Below are 22,646 nucleotides of genomic sequence, written 5' to 3'. Positions count from 1 at the left end.
TGCAGAGAAATTTGTTTTTTTCTTTACAGAAAATTACTTCCAAGGTCATTTTGAACACACAAAATGCAGAGAATGTTACTGTCAAGTTCTTTTCCAAGTGTTTTGGGTGAGTTCACAGCCACGTAGGCTTATTTGTTTACATCTCTGACCAACCCATCCAACAGGTCTAACAAGAGAACTCTTCCACTTCAGGAAAACATTCATTAGAGCTCATGCATTAAACTACTGTTGTAGCCTGTCTGTATTGCATGTGGAACACTGAAGATGAAACTCTTAATATCTGAAACTAACATAAACCTGCTAGAATGAGACTAGCACAATTCATGAAGGACAAGTGACTAAAGAGCAATAGTCAGCGGTTCAGTTACGCCGAAAGTTGTAAAAAGATGGTACTACATTAAGGGGATGACCTGTCGTGTCCCTCTCACTGCTACAGTATCAACCCTGCTTGCTACAGTATAGACCCTGTCTGCTACAGTATTGATCCTGTTTCCTACAGTATAGACCCTGTTTGCTACAGTGTAGACCCTGCTTGCTACAGTATAGACTCTGTTTGCTACAGTATAGACCCTGCTTGCTACAGTATAGACTCTGTTTGGTACAGTATAGACCCTGCTTGCTACAGTATAGATCCTCTTTGCTACAGAATAGACCCTGCTTGCTACAGTATAGACCCTGCTTGCTACAGTATAGACCCTGCTTGCTACAGTATAGACCCTGCTTGCTTCAGTATAGACCCTGTTAGCTACAGTATAGATCCTGTTTACCACAGTATAGACCCTGTCTGTGACAGTTTGGACCCTGCTTGCTACAGTATAGACCCTGCCTTCTTCAGTATAGACCCTGTTTGCTACAGTATTGACCCTGTTTGCTACAGTGTAGACCCTGCTTGCTACAGTATAGACCCTGCTTGCTACAGTATAGACTCTGTTTGCTACAGTATAGACCCTGCTTGCTACAGTATAGACTGTTTGCTACAGTATAGACCCTGTCTGCTACAGTATAGACCCTGCTTGCTACAGTATAGACCCTGCTTGCTACAGTATAGACCCTGCTTGCTATAGTATTGACCCTGCTTGCTACAGTATAGACCCTGCTTGCTACAGTATAGACCCTGCTTGCTACAGTATGGACCCAGTTTGCTACAGTATTGACCCTGCTTGCTACAGTATGGACCCTGCTTGCTACAGTATAGACCCTGCTTGCTACAGTATAGACCCTGCTTGCTACAGTATAGACACTGCTTGCTACAGTATAGACACTGCTTGCTACAGTATAGACCCTGCTTGCTACAGTATAGACCCTGCTTGCTACAGTATAGACACTGCTTGCTACAGTATAGACCCTGCTTGCTACAGTATAGACACTGCTTGCTACAGTATTGACCCTGCTTGCTACAGTATGGACCCTGCTTGCTACATGAATCCTGTGCCTGTTTCAGAGACAAGATGAAGGAAACCAATGAATGCGAGGAGCTTGGGATTGGTGCCAATGTGAGTTGTTCATTGTACAATTTTGCTTTTAGTTCCACTGAACAAATTCACACTGAATATGTTTCTTGGTAATACAGAGTTGCACCTCTTGGACATTTCAGAAAGCTATGATCCTGTTTCAAATACCTGATTTCATCTGAGGATGTTTCTTGTAAACTTTTCAAAGTGGTAAATGTCATATACTGACATCAAGTCAGACTTTCTTTCCACTATAAGAGGGTTGAGCTGACATGTTTGCTGCTCAAAGATATGCAGTATTTTAACTATGTCAAAGTAACAGACTTGTTGATGTAGGGTTTGATGGTTGATGACATCCTTTGTTTGCCTCACTACACACAACTCTCGACACATAACTTACAACGACACACAACTCACAACGACACATAACTCACAACGACACATAACTCACAGCAACACACAACTCACAATGACACACAACTCACAACAACACACAACTCACAACGACACATAACTTACAACAACACACAACTCACAACGACACATAACTTACGACACACAACTCACAACGACACACAACTCACAACGACACACAACTCACAACGACACAGCTCACAATCCGGGGTAGAACAGGTCCTCAACCGCGCATGCTTGTCGTAAAAGGCGATAATGTTTGTTGTAAGAGGAAACTAACAGGATTGGGTGGTCAGGCTTGCTGACATGGTTGATGCATGTCATTGTAGAAGGATGCTCATGATATCAATCACTGGATTGTCTGGTCTATACTCGATTGTGTACAGACAGCCATCACATAGCTGGAATATTGCTGAGAACGGGATTAAAAAACAAAAAAGAAAATATTTATCTCTAAGATCGAGCTGAAGTGTTAAGGCAGCAACTCTGGCTTCTCTGAATTTATCCTGAGATTGTGAAGCTTCATGTATGTGGAGTTTGATCTGATTTTTTCTTTGTTAGGTGACGTTTGAGGTGGAAATCACAGTGGCCGAGTGTCCACGTGACAGAAGCCGATGGAACCGAACAGTCACTATTTACCCCGTAGGACTCTCGGAGAAGCTTATCCTTGACTTGAGACTGATCTGTGAATGTGATTGTGAGAAACCAGGACAGGAGGTAAGGCCAATATCAGACCATGTCTAGCCAATATCAGATGGTGTCTAGCTAATAACAGATGGTGTCTGGCCAATATCAGATGGTGTCTGGCCAATATCAGATGGTATCTGGCCAATTTCAAATGGTGTCTGGCCAATATCAGATGGTGTCTGGCCAATATCAGATGGTGTCTAGCCAATTTCAAATGGTGTCTAGCCAATATCAGATGGTGTCTAGCCAATATCAGATGGTGTCTGGCCAATATCAGATGGTGTCTAGCCAATATCAGATGATGTCTGGCCAATATCAGATGGTGTCTGGCCAATATCAGATTGTGTCTGGCCACTCCCTCTCTCACTAACCCACCCACTCCATCTCAATCATCTTTCACTCATTTCAGATTCCCTACAGCCCCCTGTGTTCGTCTGGCAATGGAACGTATGAGTGCGGAAAGTGCACGTGTAACCCGGGGCGATATGGGAAGAACTGCGAATGTGACTCCAGCAAAGTCTCTAGTGAAGAGTCGGATGCCAAGTGTATCAAGTAAGTTGCCATGGTTACCCAGTGAAGGCGACAGAAGAGATCCTCCCCCTGATCATTTGGTTCCAAACCTGTTCATGATCACCCTCATCTGTACTTGTAGGACAGTGGCCTCTTGCTACATTATGGGGTGGTCGGGTAGCCTAGTGGTTAAAGCATTCTATTCCCGACATGGGTACAATGTGTGAAGTCCATTTCTGGTGTCTGGTGCATATATATCTTCAAATGTGATTAGGGGCGGTCAGGTAGCCTTGTGGTTAAAGGGTTCGCTCGTCACACCGAAGACCCGTGTTCAATTCCTGACATGGGTACAATGTGTGAAGCCCATTTCTGGTGTCCCCCGCCGTGATATTGCTGGAATATTGCTGGAATATTGCTAAAAGCGGTGTAAAACCACACTCACTCACTCATTCACTCAAATGTGATTAACTGTATGGAGGCATTATCATTGGTGTTGAGCTGATGATAAGAAATATGAATAAGCTCATGTCACTTCCGACATGAAACCATGGGAGAAAGGGTCAAGGCTGTACATAGAATGGAGATATGATACACTGGATAACTGAGACTGTTGTGTTTGTTTGTTGTTAATTGACTCACTCAGCTGTCTTCCCACTACATAATGGTGGGACCTGTGAAGATTCAGGGTAGAATAGGTCTTCAGCAACCCATGCTTGGCGTAAGAGGCGACTATGCTTGTCAGAAGAGGCCACTAACGGGATCAGGTGGTCAGGCTTGCTGACTTGGTTGATCATGTCACTGTATACTTATTTCGTATTGGCGGTTTGCAAATAATCAAGACAATCAAGTGATTGTACGATCACCAAGTCTGACCACCGGATCCATTTAGTCGCCTCATATGACAAGCATAGGTGGCTGTGGACATATCTTCTTTCCTGGAATCCTCACTAGTTTAATCGAGGATGTAATTATGATGTTCACTTGTATGTTAGTATCTAGGTATAGAGCTCAGCTAGCAGCCTTGTTGGAAGTGAAAGCAGTTGTCATCCAAGGATTTGCCAGTTGACAATTAGCTTTTGTGGGACCCTTCCAGCTCAGTACTAGAGGTGTTATACTCTGTCATCCCCATGACAATATGGCTGAAATGGTGCAAGAAGCAGTATTAATGTTGCTGACTCACAATCTTAATTCATGTGGATTCTGCCATCGAGTCACATGATTCAGGGGTCCCATGAGATTGCAACTGCGCATGCGTAGACCAGTGAAGTTATCTTGCTCGGGATACATTTACCCCTTCATCACTCCTGACAGGCTGGTAGAGTTCCAATCAAACTTCAACTTAGAACTTTACTTTACTATTTATGTCCCCTTCCAGACCCAACTCGACAGTGCCGTGTTCGGGCCGAGGCCAGTGTGTGTGCGGGGTGTGTGAGTGTTTCCCCCGCACAGCAAACTCCGCCCAGAAGTACAGCGGAACATTCTGCGAGTGTGACAACTATTCCTGCGACTACTCGGACGGGGAACTGTGTGGAGGTGGGTACTCATACATCATGCCTGACTCAATGAGTACTCTGTACGCATTGTCAAAATACAGAAATATTGTGTATTTAGCTGTGAACACGAGGATGTAATCCATTTTAGGTATGTAGGTATGTATGCTCTGCAGATGAAGATAGGTTCTGTAAATGGAGATAGGCTCTGCAGATAAGGATAGGTACTGTAATCGTAGATCGGCTCTGCAGATGAAGCTAGGCTCTGTAAACGGAGATAGGCTTTGCAGATGAAGATAGGCTCTGTAAGCGGAGACAGGCTCTGCAGATGAAGATAGGCTCTGTAAACAGAGACAGGCTCTGCAGATGAAGATAGGCTCTGTAAACAGAGATAGGCTCTGCAGATGAAGATAGGTTCTGTAAACGGAGATAGGCTCTGCAGATGAAGATAGGCTCTGTAAGCGGAGATAGGCTCTGCAGATGAAGATAGGCTCTGTAAACGGAGATAGGCTTTGCAGATGAAGATAGGCTCTGTAAACAGAGATAGGCTCTGCAGATGAAGATAGGCTCTGTAAACGGAGATAGGCTCTGCAGATGAAGATAGGCTCTGTAAACGGAGATAGGCTCTGCAGATGAAGATAGGCTCTGTAAACGGAGATAGGCTCTGCAGATGAAGATAGGCTCTGTAAACGGCGATAGGCTCTGCAGATGAAGATAGGCTCTGTAAACGGAGATAGGCTCTGCAGATGAAGATAGGCTCTGTAAACGGAGATAGTCTCTGCAGATGAAGATAGGCTCTGTAAACGGAGATAGGCTCTGCAGATGAAGATAGGCTCTGTAAACGGAGATAGGCTCTGCAGATGAAGATAGGCTCTGCAGATGAAGATAGGCTCTGTAAACAGAGATAGGCTCTGCAGATGAAGATAGGCTCTGTAAACAGAGATAGGCTCTGCAGATGAAGATAGGCTCTGTAAACAGAGATAGGCTCTGCAGATGAAGATAGGCTCTGTAAACAAAGATAGGCTCTGCAGATGTACAGCTTTGCATCCTTTGGGTATCCCAGGAAATGTTTTGTGGGTTCAAATCCCTGACTTAAAAAAGTTTAAGACCTGCACTACTTAAGGCTTTTGGGCAGTCACGTAGCCTAGTGGTTTAGGCGTTCGCTTGTCATGTGAAGACCCATGTTTGATTCCTGATATTGGTACAGTGTGTGAAACCCATTTCTAGTGTCCCCGCCGTGATATTGCTAAAAGTGGCAACTCCTTTCCCACAAGTCATGATATAAAGAAGTACAGTTCATAGAAACCTTGAAATGGAGACTTTGCTATGTATTTATACGTTGTGCTGAACCAAGGTCAGTGTGATGTCGTACAGAGACACTATGTTCTGTTGCCTTGAATGACGAGGATTTCTTGTTGGCCAGGTCCAGAGCGAGGTCGCTGCCAGTGCGGCACCTGCATCTGCAACGCCCAGTACAACGGCAGCGGTTGTGACTGCAACACCGACAAGTCCAAGTGTTTCACCGACAACGGGGTATGTGTTCTATGTGTTCTTTCCCAACAGGTACATGTCATGGGCCACTCACCAATAACATGACTCAGTTTGTGGTGAGATGTATACTGTAAATCTTGAAATTAACGCGAGTGTGAATTAAATGCGAAAAATGCTAGTGGTCTTTGCTCGCATTTTTAGACATAGCATTTATATTAACAATAAGACATTTTGGATATCAAAAATACCAACTTAGACATACGCTGATGTATTCCACACCACTGTTTATTGAGCAGCACTTGTATATAAAGTATAAACAATGTCATTCAAACACTAATTACATCCTGTGAATTGTCACTGCTGGGGTCAAGACAAGAGTTCTACTCACTTATGTCATCACTGATCCCACCTACAAATCCAGACAGACGCCACCCTTTGTTCTTTGCGACTGTGTCAAAGGCCGACACGAGCCAGCGCGCATGTATTGTTTTTGCGGAAGTACCTAACTTGGCGCTAATAAGCGGTGCTATGTGGTGTGTGATTGGATTAATGTAAGGATGGATTAAGGTGAGGATTCTAAACCTGACTGAGGACATTTTCTTTAGATAGAAATCCACTGATGCTTGAGAGGAGGGGGTGTCGCATTCATATTGAGTCGCATTTTTGGCTAGGGTCCAGTGGTCGCATTCTTTTGGAGATGCATTAATTTCACGATTTACAGTATTCCAGTAGATCTATACGACAAACGAATGTCAGACACATGACCCTGTAAACATGTACATGTCGGGGCTGGAGAAATCCACTTGTCTGCACGTATTGAGATGTGGCAGCATGTGTCGGGCGAGAAGGAAGTGAAGAAACACTCGTCCTACCGGGCGTGTACATTTATTTTAATCGTATCAATTCATCTCTAACTGTTTTCAATAAGATATGCAGGATAATTTCAAACCTAAAATAGGTTTTCTTTTTGTAGTAGTAATCATAACGAAATAATGTCACTTATATCATAATTAGATGGCATACTTGGAAACAGTCTGTTGAAGAAATAAACAAAAAGTGAGTTTAGGCAGGTCTCAAAACTATTTTTTTTAAGGGATGCAATGATGTTTATTTTTGTTGCAAGTGACTTGTTACTGATTCTGACATGTCAAAGCGAAGGTGAAGGATTTTATGAGGGTAATGGCTGTTTATAATTGGGAATGGTGGGGTTGACAGGAAAAACGTGATTTAGTTACCAAACAGGCCAAAAAATTAATTTATTTTATAAAATATATGTATCACTGGAAAAACGAAAACTAAATGTTGAAGGCTGAATGACTTTGATGCAGTGAAATGTTGTGTACTGTCTGTGGTAAATACCCTCAACTCCAAGGGTAATTACAGAACATGGTAATAAATAGAGAATCTCACCCGAATGTCTTTTGATATGAAATATATCAACACGAGGTGATAAAAGTGGACAAATTCCGAGGCTTGCCGAGTGTTGATATATTTGATATCAAAAGACACAAGGGTGAGATTTTATTTATCATCCAACATCATTCTTCCAACTTTTTCAATTTGTAGACAGTAATTAGCAGTGTCTTCAGTGTAAAAAGTACTGCTAACAGCTTCAGTAGCAGAGCCATTAGTGATGTCATTTGATTATGACGTCATGGTAACCAGTGATGTCACAATGATCTGCAAAGCATTGTGATGTAATTTCATTGCAGCGATATCTACAGTGTAGATATCGCTTGATTTCATCCAAGCGATATCTCCTGTGGGAGCCAGTTTTGGATGATAATATCTGAGAACATACAACTTTATCAAGTTTAATAGAGCAAGTGAAAGTATTGCAGGATGAGTACAAAATAATGTCTACTTGCCCTGCAGGACAGTTGGGATGAAGGCATTGTTTGAGGCCTGCATGTGTAGTAGATTGATAATTACAATTTAAGGTATTTCATGTTGTAAACACAACAACCAGTCAAATTTAACAAGAATAAATCATGGCGAGGTATGCTTGGTGTATTCATGACATTGCAAAACATGAGACGATAACATACAGATGAGGCTTACCATTTGTGGAAGAAGGCCATGCGATTGAGATGTTCCTGGCCAAATGTACGTGCTCTGCAGACAACATGCTCAGACCTTTGAAGATCCGGGGTAGAATGGGTCTACAGCAGCCCATGCTTGCCGTAAAAGGTGACTATGTTTGTCATATACATGAGAGGCGATTAACGGAATCAGGTGGTCAGGCTCGCTGACTTGGTTGATGCATGTCATGGTATCCCAATTGAGTGGATTGATGCTCATAATGTCAATGACTGGATTGTCTGTTCCAGAATCTGTTATTTACAGACCGCCGCCATATAGCTGGCATATTGCTGAGAGTGGCATTAAAGAAACAAACAAAACAACATGCTCAAGAGGAATGCAGGAAACATCTACACAAGACTAAACAAGACTCACGACTAAACCCCTTGACAAATTAATTTTATTTTCCCGAGTGAAGTGTTTAGCATGTTTAGAGCACTGTTAGATAATGACATCAGCTGTCAAATGTCCATTTCATGGTTACGCTTTATAAATGCAATAATCTCGGACACCATTTCACCTCACCTCACCTCACCTCACCTCACCTCACCTCACCTGTGTTTGTTTCGGTTGTTTCAGTTGGAGTGTAACAAGCATGGTAAATGTGTCTGTGGCAAGTGCGAGTGCAACAAGACAGAGAGATACATCGGCCCCACCTGTGAGGAGTGCCCGGTAAGTACACCCTACATGTACTCCCTGTCCACAACACACGCTTGTGTTCGAAGTGTCCAGTGCAGCGGTCGAATTCAGCAGGAAAGTCAAGAGGCCCACGTCATTACCCTAATGGCAAAAGTATATTACTGCAGGAGAAAACCACAAGGACGGTAGGACCACCTTTAACACGTGGTATAGGGGTGGAGAGCGGAAGGTCCGGGGTTCCATCCCCGGCTGCATAATACCAAAAGACGTTAAAAGATGGTACTTTGTTGTAACCCTGTCTGGAGCTCGACATTAAAGGGCTTAAACAAGGACTCGGTATACTGTGTCTGAGTCGGGTATTCTTGTTAAACTGCGGCATGGTATCTCAGTGGGCTAGCACTATAAATCGGCATCAGTCCGGACTAGTACAAGCAACCACACAGAGACACACACTCATGTGCGTGCACATTGCTATTTAAGTGCAGACATGACTTTAACCCCTATTTCACCTCACCTTAACACTGCAAGGTGTGACATGGAACGGATCTGTTAGGTTTTTGACTACTTTACTGAAATGGTTTTTGAAAACTTCAAGTCACTGGTACTAACAACTGACAAAGTCTCTTGATTCCCTTCTGTAGGATGCCAAGTGTATGAACAGCTCCCATGTTCTATAGGAAAAGAGGGTTATTTTTATCTGTCTAAGTAAGTAAAACGTATGATGTTGAACCACCATTCCCGCCTACTACTGGGACAGCGTTCAGGGCAACAATGTCTCTGTTTGCAGACCTGCCCTGGGAAGTGTCTGGAGCAGAAGGAGTGTGTGCAATGCCACGCCTTCGAAACCGGCCCCAAGTCCTTGGAACAATGTCGGCGAGACTGTAAAAATATTGTCGTTCAGAGTGAAATAAAAGGTGAGTGTTAAGGTTGATAGAAAAGACAAAGATGTCCAACATTGTTAATGTTTATGGAATGATTGTGTTTCTTAACCTAACCTCAACAAGAGTGTTTGAATTGATGATATATAAGTTGATGTTGATATTGAGGCTGATTCGATGACGTTTGGTTGATAGTGATGCTGATGGTGTTTAGATTGATGTTGATGATGTTTAGTTTGATGTTGAAGGTGTTAAGGCTGATGATGTTTAGATTGATGTTAAGGCTGATGATGTTTAGATTGATGTTGATGGGGTTAAGTTCTGATGATGTTTAGGTTGTTGTTGATGGTGTTAAGGCTGATGATGTTTAGATTGATGTTAAGGCTGATGATGTTTAGATTTCATGTTGATGGTGTTAAGTCTGATGATGTTTAGGTTGATGGTGTTAAGGCTGCTGCTGATGTTTAGATTGATGTTGATGGTGTTAAGGCTGATGATGTTTAGATTGATGTTAAGGCTGATGATGTTTAGATTGATGTTGATGGGGTTAAGTTCTGATGATGTTTAGGTTGTTGTTGATGGTGTTAAGGCTGATGATGTTTAGATTGATGTTAAGGCTGATGATGTTTAGATTTCATGTTGATGGTGTTAAGTCTGATGATGTTTAGGTTGATGGTGTTAAGGCTGCTGCTGATGTTTAGATTGATGTTGATGGTGTTAAGGCTGATGATGTTTTGATTGATGTTAAGTCTGATGGTGTTAAGGCTGCTGCTGATGTTTGGGTTGATGTTGATGGTGTTAAAGCTGATTATGTTTAGATTGATGTTAAGGCTGATGATGTTTAGGTTGATGTTGATGGTGTTAAGGCTGATGATGTTTAGATTGATGTTGATGGGGTTAAGTTCTGATGATGTTTAGGTTGATGTTGATGGTGTTAAGGCTGATGATGTTTTGATTGATGTTTAATGATGATGTTAAGGCTGCTGCTGATGTTTGGGTTGATGTTGATGGTGTTAAAGCTGATGATGTTTAGATTGATGTTAAGGCTGATGATGTTTAGGTTGATGATGATGGTGGTAAGGCTGATGATGTTTAGATTGATGTTGATGGGGTTAAGTTCTGATGATGTTTAGGTTGTTGTTGATGGTGTTAAGGCTGATGATGTTTAGATTGATGTTAAGTTCTGATGATGTTTAGGTTGTTGTTGATAGTGTTAAGGCTGATGATGTTTAGATTGATGTTAAGGCTGATGATGTTTAGGTTGATGTTGGTAGTGTTAAGGCTGATGGTTATTTAGATTGATGTTGATGGGGTTAAGTTCTGATGATGTTTAGGTTGTTGTTGATGGTGTTAAGGCTGATGATGTTTAGATTGATGTTAAGGCTGATGATGTTTAGGTTGTTGTTGATAGTGTTAAGGCTGATGATGTTTTGATTGATGTTAAGTCTGATGGTATTAAGGCTGCTGCTGATGTTTAGGTTGATGTTGATGGTGTTAAAGCTGATGATGTTTAGGATGATGTTGATGAGATTGATGTGGTTGACTCCACATCCAGGTGGACTACAGAGCAGTGGCACTATTTTTAGATTGGTGGTGATGTTGATGTTAAGGCTGATCATGCTGATCCTGATGATCCTGATGTTTACTGTTGATACAGAGTCGGATGGTGTGCGGAAGTGCCAGTATCGAGATGAGGATGAATGCCACTTTTACTTCACATATGAATACGACTCAGACGGAGAACTGCACATCAAAGTCCAGAGAACTAAAGGTCAGTACAGAAATTAGGCATGTGGAAACAAAGGAAGGGTTATTTAACTTTCTATTCAACAAAATGAGTAATTGCTATAAATAATTGGAAGGGACAAGGGTCCTATCATATTTATATCTCTTTGTTTCATTGCAATTGAAATATTACTGAACTGTAATGGCTCACTCTAACAAGCAAACAAACAAACAAACAAGCAAACAAACAAGTAAACAGGGATTTTATAAAAGTGGTTGATTCCATGACATCCTACCATGATGGTTACACACAAACAAACAAACAAACAACAAACAAACAAACAAACTAATCCTGAAGGCGTGGACTGTTGTTCATAGTGTCAATCACTGGATTGTCTGGTCAAGACTCGAGTATTTACCAGCCACTGTCATTTAGCTGGAATATTGCAACGTGAAAACAACCACAAGCAAACATCAAGGAAAAACACTTAAAGCAAGAAACAATTGTTTCATCATCACATATTATATGTGGGTTATCTCCCTTCATGGGCTTGGTCTCTGTGTTTCAGTGTGCCCTGAGTCGGTGAATGTATTAGCTATTGTCGGTGGCGTTGTGGGAGGTATTGTGGCTGTGGGTCTCGCTCTGCTCTTGATATGGAAAATGTTGACAATCATTCATGATCGGAGAGAATTTGCCAAGTTTGAGAAGGAGCGACAGAATGCCAAGTGGGACACAGTAAGTCTTGCCAAGTTAGCCATGTTCTGTCTTCAATGTACCAATGTATTATCTCTCCATTCTCCCATGAATTTGGAAAGCACTCTATTGTGATTGGTCAATCAGAGGTATCAAATCACAATGAACCCCCTCTAATTGAAACAGCTGATTTGAGGACTGCATCACGGCAGAAGCGAATATCTTTAGAATAATACTTCTTTTACAGTCATTGTCGTAGGCATATTTAAAAAACGCCTCCCCTTCGTCTCCCCCTCCCCCCTCCACTCCCCGAGTGCCTTGACATACATGTACTGATGAATGCTGGAAAGTCTTTTTTGTCCACATTCCTGATTTTACAGGATCAGCAGATATATTACCCAAGTAATAACAAATAAAATGCCTTTTTGATCCTTTATATATAATCTTAGAGGGGGACAAAAGTACCTAAAATAGACAATGTATATATTGCTGATTTTACATGTTTCAGGGCGAGAATCCTATCTACAAGCAAGCAACATCAACTTTCAAGAACCCAATGTATGGTGGACGACAATGATCACTGCCGATGTGTTAATTACTTCAAACATCTTCCTGCAGGCACTGGCGGCCATCTTTGTTTTCCATCAAGGCATCAAGCAGACAAAATTTTGTCTGTGCTTTCTGAGGACGTCAGTTGTAATAACTGATTGTGAATGATTACATCTTTTAGACCTCTTTGATGTTAGAACTGGTTCATGAAAGGAAATATATCTCTGGCAACCAGTGTGCAATTATTAGTGGGCAAGATTATTCATTGATGGATCGAAAGAAAATTTGAGTCACAATATACAAATCACAAAACCATATGTATGTTACTGATGAAACCTTACAGTAACATGTGTTAATTTATTGTTTTGTTGCCATGACAGCCTTTATTCCATCAGTTGTCATGGATATAGAGTTCTATGATGAGTGCCTTTTAGGGAGATGAGGATTGAATTTCTCCACACAAAACTGGACTTCATAAATACCATGGCAGATATAGCGGCAGGTTATGTAGACATCAGGGCAGAGTGGTGACATGTAGGGTAGGCTGCTTTGATATCAGGGTAGAACACACTTGTAGACGAGTGGGCCACTTTGATATCAGGGAAGATCACATTGATAGAAGAGTGGGCCACTTTGATATCAGGGGAGAACACATTGGTAGATGAGTGGACCACTTTGATGTCAGGGAAGAATCTATTGATAGTAGAGTGGCCATTTTGATATCAGGGTAGAACACATTGATAGAAGAGTGGGCCACTTTGATATCAGGGGAGAACACATTGGTAGACGAGTGGACCACTTTGATGTCAGGGTAGAACACATTGGTAGACGAGTGGGCCACTTTGATATCAGGGTAGAACACATAGGTAGAAGAATGGGCCACTTTGATATCAGGGTAGAACACATTGGTAGAAGAGTGGGCCACTTTGATATCAGGGTAGAACACATTGGTAGACGAGAGGGCCACTTTGATATCAGGGTAGAACACATAGGTAGAAGAGTGGGCCACTTTGATATCAGGGTAGAACACATTGGTAGAAGAGTGGGCCACTTTGATATCAGGGTAGAACACATTGGTAGAAGAGTGGGCCACTTTGATATCAGGGTAGAACACATTGGTAGAAGAGTGGGCCACTTTGATATCAGGGTAGAACATTGAGATGTCAAGTTAGGTCTTTTGGTATCAGGGTAAAAGAGTCTTAAAATTGAAAGGTCTGTCTAATACGTCAGTGTCTCGGATGCATTTTGTTTTGAGTAAAACATTCACAACAATGTTAGTTTTAAATAATGTGTTTTGATTAATTCAAAGAAAAAATGATTCCATCGATTGATGTCAAAATAATGAATTCCTCTAGAGAAGGACATGGTTATTATGGAGTCCTATTTTGAGTGCAAATATACACATGAAAGTCCAGTAGCATTAGCGTGTAGAAATCTTCATCTTCCAGTCAAGTTGTCCACATTGTAAATACTATGTTCATCATGTCTTGTGTCCATGGCAACCATTTGTCATATACAATGCAGTGGGGTGTGATACGATACATATCAAAAACTGGCTTGAAAAATGAAATTTCCTTCTACGGCCAAATAATGTAACACTACATGTGCTTATATCTTTTGTATGGATGCAGAATTTCATGATAAGAACTCATAGTGGGGGGCAACACATGGTGGCTCTAGTTCTGGGTGATACCTATTGCAGTACAAGAGTGCACTCCTGTGTACCCCTCTGTAACTACCAGTTGGATGCAGTGTTGTATCTCCCTCCGTTGTGTTGTTACCATGGTCACATGGTCACATGACATGCTGGAGGAAGGCGTTATTGTATATATTGACCATTTTGTTGTACCATGTAGCGCTATCTGTCTCCTTGCTGTTTATATATATATATATATAATGATCTCTTTCTTCAGGAAATCCTGTTTAATCAAAATTTATTGCCATTGTAGCTAGTCATGTTTATATCTGTCTTTTGCAAAAATATACACTCAGTCCCATATTTATATAATATCTATGCTGCGTATGATTTGTTTCATATTTTCAACAACGGTGGATGTGATCAATAGTCAAAAACAAAACGTGTTCACCACAGGCAAAGTGATTCATTCTATGACAAATATGACCTGTCACTGTTTAGAGTGACACTGCAATGTTTGGCCTGTAAGCCATTGTAGACAAGAAGACTACTGTGGATAATTCACAGTATTGTGTTGTCACTATGACCAGTAAGTTTTAATCAAAGCAGTCAGATCACTGTGTCAAGGTGCATTTTCAAACAGGAGTCTTGTTTATTGCCATTCTAGGAGTTGATGAGTAGACATGAAAGGATACAACTTTATGGAGAACAAGCGTTTGTTCCAAAGGGATATTTTGATGGAGATCCTTTCACTGTTCTCAAGCAGGACTTTTTCCAGCTTTAGAACGGTATAAGAATCTTCACTGAAACATCACAAACAGGATTAGTGTCAATGCTCTCAGAGAAGAAGGAATATGGCATGACAGGCTTATATCTGGAGTGGAGTCACCCTTTAAATGTAAATTTGATCTTGTATTCGATCATGCAGTGCCTCTTGAAATGCGTTCACATGTTTATCTAGTCAAACTTTAACAACAATGTGATCATTGAATGCCTTTTTTCAGAACTGCCATGCAGTTATATTTTTTAGATAGTTTTGCTTTTTCCTGTTCTACTGTCACAAGAACAAGTTTCTTACATTAATTTATTCCTGCTTGTTATATTGTGTACAGGGGGCACGTGTAGCGTGTTCAGTATGCCATTAGCTTGTATTACCTCCGTGGGAGGCCGTAGAGACCAAAGTCACAGAGCAGTCATAGGGCTTCCAGACTGGCATGGCCTTCCCATATGCTTGCATTTCCCCAACTTAAAAGGAAAACATTGTGTTATTCACAAATGCTGAAGATATGTTGTACATTAAAGCACATTGTGTTGAATCTGTAAATCTATTTATGCAGAAACAGCGGAGGAAATTAGACTTGAAATGAAATTCCAGTCACAAACTGGTTCGAATGCGTATAATTTTCATTTTCATCAAGAAATTCATATTGTTTTGGTAAAATTTAGTTAAGATGATAATCTGGTCCACACTGTTTTTAGAGACAATTTTTATGAAATGAAAGTTTAAATGATGGAAACGGTTTGAAAAGGGTTTTGAAGTGTTGGTATCATTTAGATAATTAACAATTTTCCGGCAATCAGTGTAAAGAACTGATAATTATTAGTGTTTACTATACTGAGTAAAAAAAGTTTGGGATCATGAATATTTTTGGGGACATTTTTTGGAAATGAATTTTCATATATTCATGATCCCTAACTACTTTTGATCAGTTTATATATGGATGAAGAGTTATTTTTAAGTCTGGTATGTCCAATCTGTTCCTTGTGTTTACCCTGGTTTGGTTGTCAAAGATAGATGATATCTGTAGATATATGTGGTTGTGACTTGTTATGTTGTCCTTCAGGACCAGACATTCATATGTGCTTCTACTTAAGTGTTTTTTGCAGTAACCAAAGATTCCAAGTATTATTTTAATTTGTAAGTCACAAAGTTTTAAAGTTATTTGAACATGTGCCAATTAGACAAAGTGAACCAGAGTTTGAAGTTCTAGTCCCAGTTCTTATTTGAATGTCTATGAAACTTTAATAAAATGATTGCACCTTCTGATACCCCCGGATTAGAGCAACCGGAACCTGTGTGGTCGTCATGCGGCGACCAAATGTGTCGGGTGGTCAGGCTTGGTGACTTGGCTGCTTGCATTACATTGTACTTTGATGGCGTGGATCGTTGCTCACAGTGTCGATCACTGGATTGTGTGGTCCAGACTTGATTATTTACAGACCTCTTGAATATTCCTGAGTGCAGCGTTAATCAACAAATACATAAATCTAGTCCATCTTTTTCAACTGGTTGGTCACAGTGGGATAATTTTCTTCCAAAGTTGAAACATTTAAACAAATACTGCCAGTATACATTTGATTAACATCATATTGATTGGTCAAATCTACCCCTGGTTCACCTAACACGACCTTCTCTTAAAGTGTCCTCGGATCTTATCGTATCAGAGTGCGAGATCTGACATGAACACCTATATGCTTGTCGGTGTGCATCAGTGCTTGATTCTGTAACCCTTTAGCCAATATATGTTTTTGATAAACAGCACATAATTGCTTTTGATGGATGTTGTAAGGTGAATAGTATGTAAGCTAATGAGGCAAATATGGCATCGAAACAGATTGTCTACAGCATTATTTTAATAATTTTATGATTCAAATTCAATATTTCAAGTGCTTTCCTCAACACCCATGTTTTGGTCCTACCTCGCAGAGTTTGACATCCTCGAATCTCATTTTTCATACGTACAGTGTCTATTGGGCCATACTTGACAAGACTTGCATCATACGACCTTGAGCAATCCAACCATGGGGTTGCTATATTTGCAATGTGTTTTACCTCACTTCATTTGTTAAACTGTTTGGTTGTCAAAGAGAGTGTCTCTTTTAATATCTATATGTGGTGTGAGTGAGTTGTGTGGCCCATGGTATATCTGCACACATTACCTTATTCAACATAATAAACATGTATGGCATCACATCTTGCCTTGGGTATGCCCCTTATTTTAAATTACCTAATCAACTGAATTTTACTAAGTAAAGCTTATTGATATTTCAAAAAAACATAATTAATATTTATTATAAGAAAATACAGGCAGAAAGGAAATTAGTATTTGTTATCACATGAAGGGAGTTTTATATATCCCAGCGTGGTTATTATGTTGTACACGGTATGTGGGCATTGGCTAGTATACCTCGGGAATCACTATATGCCTAATCATGCACTATAGTGCTAAAGTTTGTTCACTTAAACACAAATATTGCTCTATTGCCAAGAAAAGCAACACTTGAACAAAAATGCACTTGTATCTCACATGGTAACTAAGTAGACGACACTACCTTGGTATTAATTATAGCATTTAATACATACTTTTTCTTTCAGTGTATTTGCTAAACTGTGGTTACTTGTGCTGCTCTTGGCCTGAATTTTGTTTAAGAAGGCAGAGTCTATTTACTTAATAATCAAAGTACCAGTGTGTTGCCATGCATATTTGGCATATTTTGTATTTTTGTATGTCATGTCGATATAGCTTGCTATACAAGAGGGGGTCACAAGCTGAGTCAGCAAGGTTATGCTGTATCTGTATATGAGGGTATTCACAGGGCACCTGTCATCCCAAGACTGCCTGAATATTCTGCGTTGGAAGTAGCTTGGCTGAAACTATGCAATTGAACTACGAACTGTCGCAGGCTGCTGAAGTGCCTGGTGTAAGTGCTGCTTCTACACTTCTGTCCTGGTCATGCTTGTTGTAAATACCTGTAAACTGAGGCGGAGAAACGGTTTTCATTTCATTATCGTGTATCTTATCCTAACTGATGTATTTTTGAATATTTTCATGTTTTGTTGATAAACACAGACCTATAGTAATAATTCTTTGGATTATTATACTTATCAAATATTGTTTTAGAATCCTTGTAAAACTTTGCTTATCCAAAGTATAACCATTTTATTATGAATAAGATTTTTTTCACTTTCAAAAAGGTAAATTTTCTGAATAGATTTGGTCATGCAACAGTTTGTTTTTATCTTTGATACAAGTAGTATGTGGAAGGTTTATTTAATTACACTAACCATGGAAACAAATCCTACATACCAAACATGCAGCATACACAAAAGCATAATTGTGTAGTAATATGTATTATAATTTGTTATACATTGAAGGCATTTTACATACTTACTGAGGTAGTTAGTTGATTGTATCTTGACAGTTGTGTATTTGTGAGACTGTTTATCAAATAGTATCTACATGTAGTTTGGAATGAAAACATTAGATATGTACATAACATTATCATTATGATGTAAAAATATGTTCATATAGATAGCAACGTTTTATCTTGTATTGACAATTTAGCTGCTACTAATTCATATTTATAACTGAAAACACAATCATATAATATTACAATAATTATCCGTGTAAGGTCACAACAAATTTCAAGCTTGTTTTCCAGATTTGTTTGTGTAAACTGAGAAACTGGCAGAAAAAAATAATAGCCTTGGTTCTCAGGCACCGCCCGCTTCCTCCTTACATCCATCGCATGTTACGTTTTTATTTTTAAAAAAAATGAAAAAAATCTTTAAATCACACGACCCCGGCAGTGAAATGCTGCAATGCTTAAGAACAACATGATTTTACCCAAACTATTGTAAACAAAAGTTTAGTTACATACTAGCTTGAACAACTCCGAAAATCACTGCCCTCCCGCACTATATTTTTAAAAGCCATTGCCTGAGAACCGATTCTATTATTTTCTTAAGCCTCAGCGTAATGGAGAGAGGCAACAATTTTGTTTCGGGCATATTTTGATTGTGGTTCTGGTGTGTAGTTATTCTTGAACATAAATATAGACTTTGTGGTGAAAGAGAATGGAGAATCATTACTACCCTAAAATGATCTCAAAAATATTTATGGTGCTTTCCCGATTTATTAACATTTAGTTTGATTTACCAGTACTCATTTCTTCTGAAATCATGACACCATAAGGTCGTTTAGATGAAAACTAAAAGTATATTTGAAACCATTTTAAAATGATTTGGTGTGGGTGTACACAAAGCAAGTGTTTGAAAGTAGAGAAGTTACTTCCCTTTTTCAACTTTTTTAAAGGTTGGCGTTACACTCAATTGGAAATTGTCTTTAAAAAATGAAGTAGACTATCATGAATTTTATTCAGAATTTGCCTGTTATTGTCAGTGGATCTGTAAACAAAGTTATTACAACATTGAAGATAAGCAATCCTGATGTCTCGAGATGAAAATGATGCTGAAAAATGTCTGCAGAATTCAACAGAAGCTGAATTTAGTAGCTGAACGTGTATTTTTAAAAGACCATGGGCAACAGACATTAATATATCATTTTTAAAGTAGTTTTTCAACAGCCAATAACCAACTCCCAAGAACAGTATAGAAAAATTCTTTTGCATATTGTGTAGAAGCAAGTCACATTGCATGAAATTGGTGTTATTTAGAAATGATTTGTCAATGCTGATAATAATCTTTAGAACTTTTAGCTCATTCTAATAAGTTTGTGTCAGTTATTGAATAAGGAAAATTGTACCCCTTCAATTGTTTTAAGAAGAATGATATAATAACAGAACAGTTCGATGTCTTCTTCCAATATTCATGTGTTAATAATATTTTGGATGTTACTGTGTTACAGAGATCTTCCTACCCAGTTACTTGTGAGACCGGGGCGGTCGGGTAGCCTAGTGGTTAAAGCGTTCGCTCGTCACGCCGAAGACCCGGGTTCAATTCCCGACATGGGTACAATGTGTGAAGCCCATTTCTGGTGTCCCCCGCCGTGATATTGCTGGAATATTGCTAAAAGCGGTGTAAAACCAAACTCACTCACTCACTCACTTGTGAGACCACTTAAATTGGAAGTACTTGAGGGGGTCTCACTTGTAATGGTGCATGAAGGCTAAAAAAACTAACAAATTTGGTTCTAAGGCCCTGCCCGTATCATCATTTAATTCGCTGCACGTTTCATTTTTATTTCCATTTAAAAAATATTTTAAAAATCCTTAAAAATTCCAAGTCCAACGGAAGTCAAATACCGTATACCAGTATTTTACTCCTGAAGAACTACATTTATGTAGGGAGGCCCTTTCCTAGGTTGATTGTACACAACTGTTTATTTGGTGACACATCTGTTTATTTTTGGTTTATTTATTTTATTACACACTGGTTTGAACAACAACAAAAAACAAAACAAAACAAAACTAACAAAAAAAACCACTGCCTGCACTATATTTTCAAAAGCCATGGCCGGAGAACCAATTCTTTTATTTTTTAAGCCTAAGATATAAATGTATAATGTTTTCTTATGTCAATGTAAAGATGTTAGGATCAAATTCCTTCTGTCCTTTTATGCATATATGGACATTCAAAAAAATATTTTAGAAGAATAAATTGTTACATGGATTGCATGAGACAATAAGTTAATTTGATTTCAATTTTTGCCCTTTGTAAGACTTCAATTAACAAGTTGGCATGAGTTTCTTTGAGACTGACGACTGAAGGGTGTGTCTAAGTCGACAGATATCCGATTATATTATATCATTTCTTATCCACATTCAATAGCCTTTCTGAAATAAACTTGAACAATTTTATAAACAGTCCCTGGTTTGTTGTTCTTGAGCGATCTCAACTGTCATAAATGTTATGTTAAAGTAGTTGAGTTATCATATCAGCACTTGTATTGTTTTGTGGATCCCCGAGAAGATCTGGGGTAGAAGAGGTCACTTCTGACCCATGAATTCTGGGGAAGAATAGGTCACTTCAGACCCATGAAATCTGGGGTGGAATAGGTCACTTCAGACCCATGAATTCTGGTGTAGAATAGGTCACTTCAGACCCATGAATTCTGGTGTGGAATATGTCACTTCAGACCTATGAATTCTGGGGTAGAATAGGTCACTTCAGACCCATGAATTCTGGTGTGGAATATGTCACTTCAGACCTATGAATTCTGGGGTAGAATAGGTCACTTCAAACCCATGAATTCTGGGGTGGAATAGGTCACTTCAGACCCATGAATTCTGGGGTGGATTAGGTCACCTCAGACCCATGAATTCTGGGGTGGATTAGGTCACCTCAGACCCATGAATTCTGGGGAAGAATAGGTCACTTCAGACCCATGAATTCTGGTTTGGAATAGGTCACTTCAGACCCATGAATTCTGGTGTAGAATAGGTCACTTCAGACCCATGAATTCTGGGGTGGAATATGTCACTTCAGACGTATGAATTCTGGGGTAGAATAGGTCACTTCAGACGTATGAATTCTGGGGTGGAATATGTCACTTCAGACGTATGAATTCTGGGGTGGAATATGTCACTTCAGACGTATGAATTCTGGGGTGGATGGGGTGGAATAGGTTACTTCAGACCCATGAATTCTGGGGTGGAATAGGTCACTTCAGACCCATGAATTCTGGGGTGGAATAGGTCACTTCAGACCCATGAATTCTGGTGTGGAATAGGTCACTTCAGACCCATGAATTCTGGTGTGGAATAGGTCACTTCAGACGTATGAATTCTGGCGTGGAATATGTCACTTCAGACGTATGAATTCTGGGGTGGAATATGTCACTTCAGACCCATGAATTCTGGCGTGGAATATGTCACTTCAGACGTATAAATTCTGGCGTGGAATATGTCACTTCAGACCCATGAATTCTGGCGTGGAATATGTCACTTCAGACCCATGAATTCTGGCGTGGAATATGTCACTTCAGACGTATGAATTCTGGGGTGGATGGGGTGGAATAGGTTACTTCAGACCCATGAATTCTGGGGTGGAATAGGTCACTTCAGACCTATGAATTCTGGGGTGGAATAGGTCACTTCAGACCCATGAATTCTGGGGTGGAATAGGTCACTTCAGACCCATGAAGATCTGGGTTGGAATGGGTCACTTCAGACCGGTGAAGATCTGGGGTGGAATATGTCACTTTAGACCCGTGAAGATCTGGGGGCTAGAATAGGACTTCCAACCCATACTTGCGGTAAGAAGCGACTTTGCTTGTCGTAAGAGGCGACTAACGGGAACGGGTGGTCAGGTTCGCAGACTTGGTTAATGCATGTCATCGTATCCCAATTGCGTGGATCGATGCTCATGATGTCAATCACTGGACTATTGCAGAGTGAGGCGTCGAACAAAAAACAAACAAACAGTTGAATAGTATTTTCACTACTATCTTTCCTTTTATGACCACCGGATTCTGTTCCGACAGATAACCGAGACTGTGTATTCATAGTGCAATGCCATTCTGGTATGACTTATCTTAGCATACACTAAGATGGCTGTTATGCTTAGGTCGTCTTGTGGATCAGGCGCTGGACCTGATACGTGTTTGCAGATCCAAATTGTATAGGATATAATAATCAATAGTTCCTGTGTATGAATAC

At 40.0% G+C, this 22,646-nt stretch overlaps 1 protein-coding gene across 1 annotated transcript in view; it reads left to right on the top strand.

Annotated features, from left to right (window-relative positions):
* The window catches only part of LOC139464822 (integrin beta-PS-like), a 48,947-nt gene extending 29,393 nt beyond the window's left edge, over window positions 1-19,554 (top strand). Inside the window, exons 13-23 of the mRNA XM_071246341.1 lie at window positions 30-106; window positions 1,442-1,493; window positions 2,427-2,582; window positions 2,962-3,104; window positions 4,438-4,595; window positions 5,976-6,085; window positions 8,705-8,797; window positions 9,552-9,678; window positions 11,300-11,413; window positions 11,937-12,103; window positions 12,570-19,554. Coding sequence (XP_071102442.1) covers window positions 30-106; window positions 1,442-1,493; window positions 2,427-2,582; window positions 2,962-3,104; window positions 4,438-4,595; window positions 5,976-6,085; window positions 8,705-8,797; window positions 9,552-9,678; window positions 11,300-11,413; window positions 11,937-12,103; window positions 12,570-12,638 — 1,266 coding nt within the window. The 3' untranslated portion in view covers window positions 12,639-19,554. The remainder of the gene's footprint in view (window positions 1-29; window positions 107-1,441; window positions 1,494-2,426; window positions 2,583-2,961; window positions 3,105-4,437; window positions 4,596-5,975; window positions 6,086-8,704; window positions 8,798-9,551; window positions 9,679-11,299; window positions 11,414-11,936; window positions 12,104-12,569) is intronic.
* The last annotated feature ends 3,092 nt before the right edge of the window (window positions 19,555-22,646 follow it).

The sequence above is a fragment of the Haliotis cracherodii genome, unplaced genomic scaffold (assembly GCF_022045235.1).
Source record: "Haliotis cracherodii isolate W230 unplaced genomic scaffold, xgHalCrac1.p SCAF_17, whole genome shotgun sequence".
Taxonomy (NCBI): Eukaryota; Metazoa; Mollusca; class Gastropoda; order Lepetellida; family Haliotidae; genus Haliotis; species Haliotis cracherodii.
The sequence above is the reverse complement of the archived record's forward strand: the minus strand, read 5'-3'. Positions and strand labels throughout refer to the sequence as shown.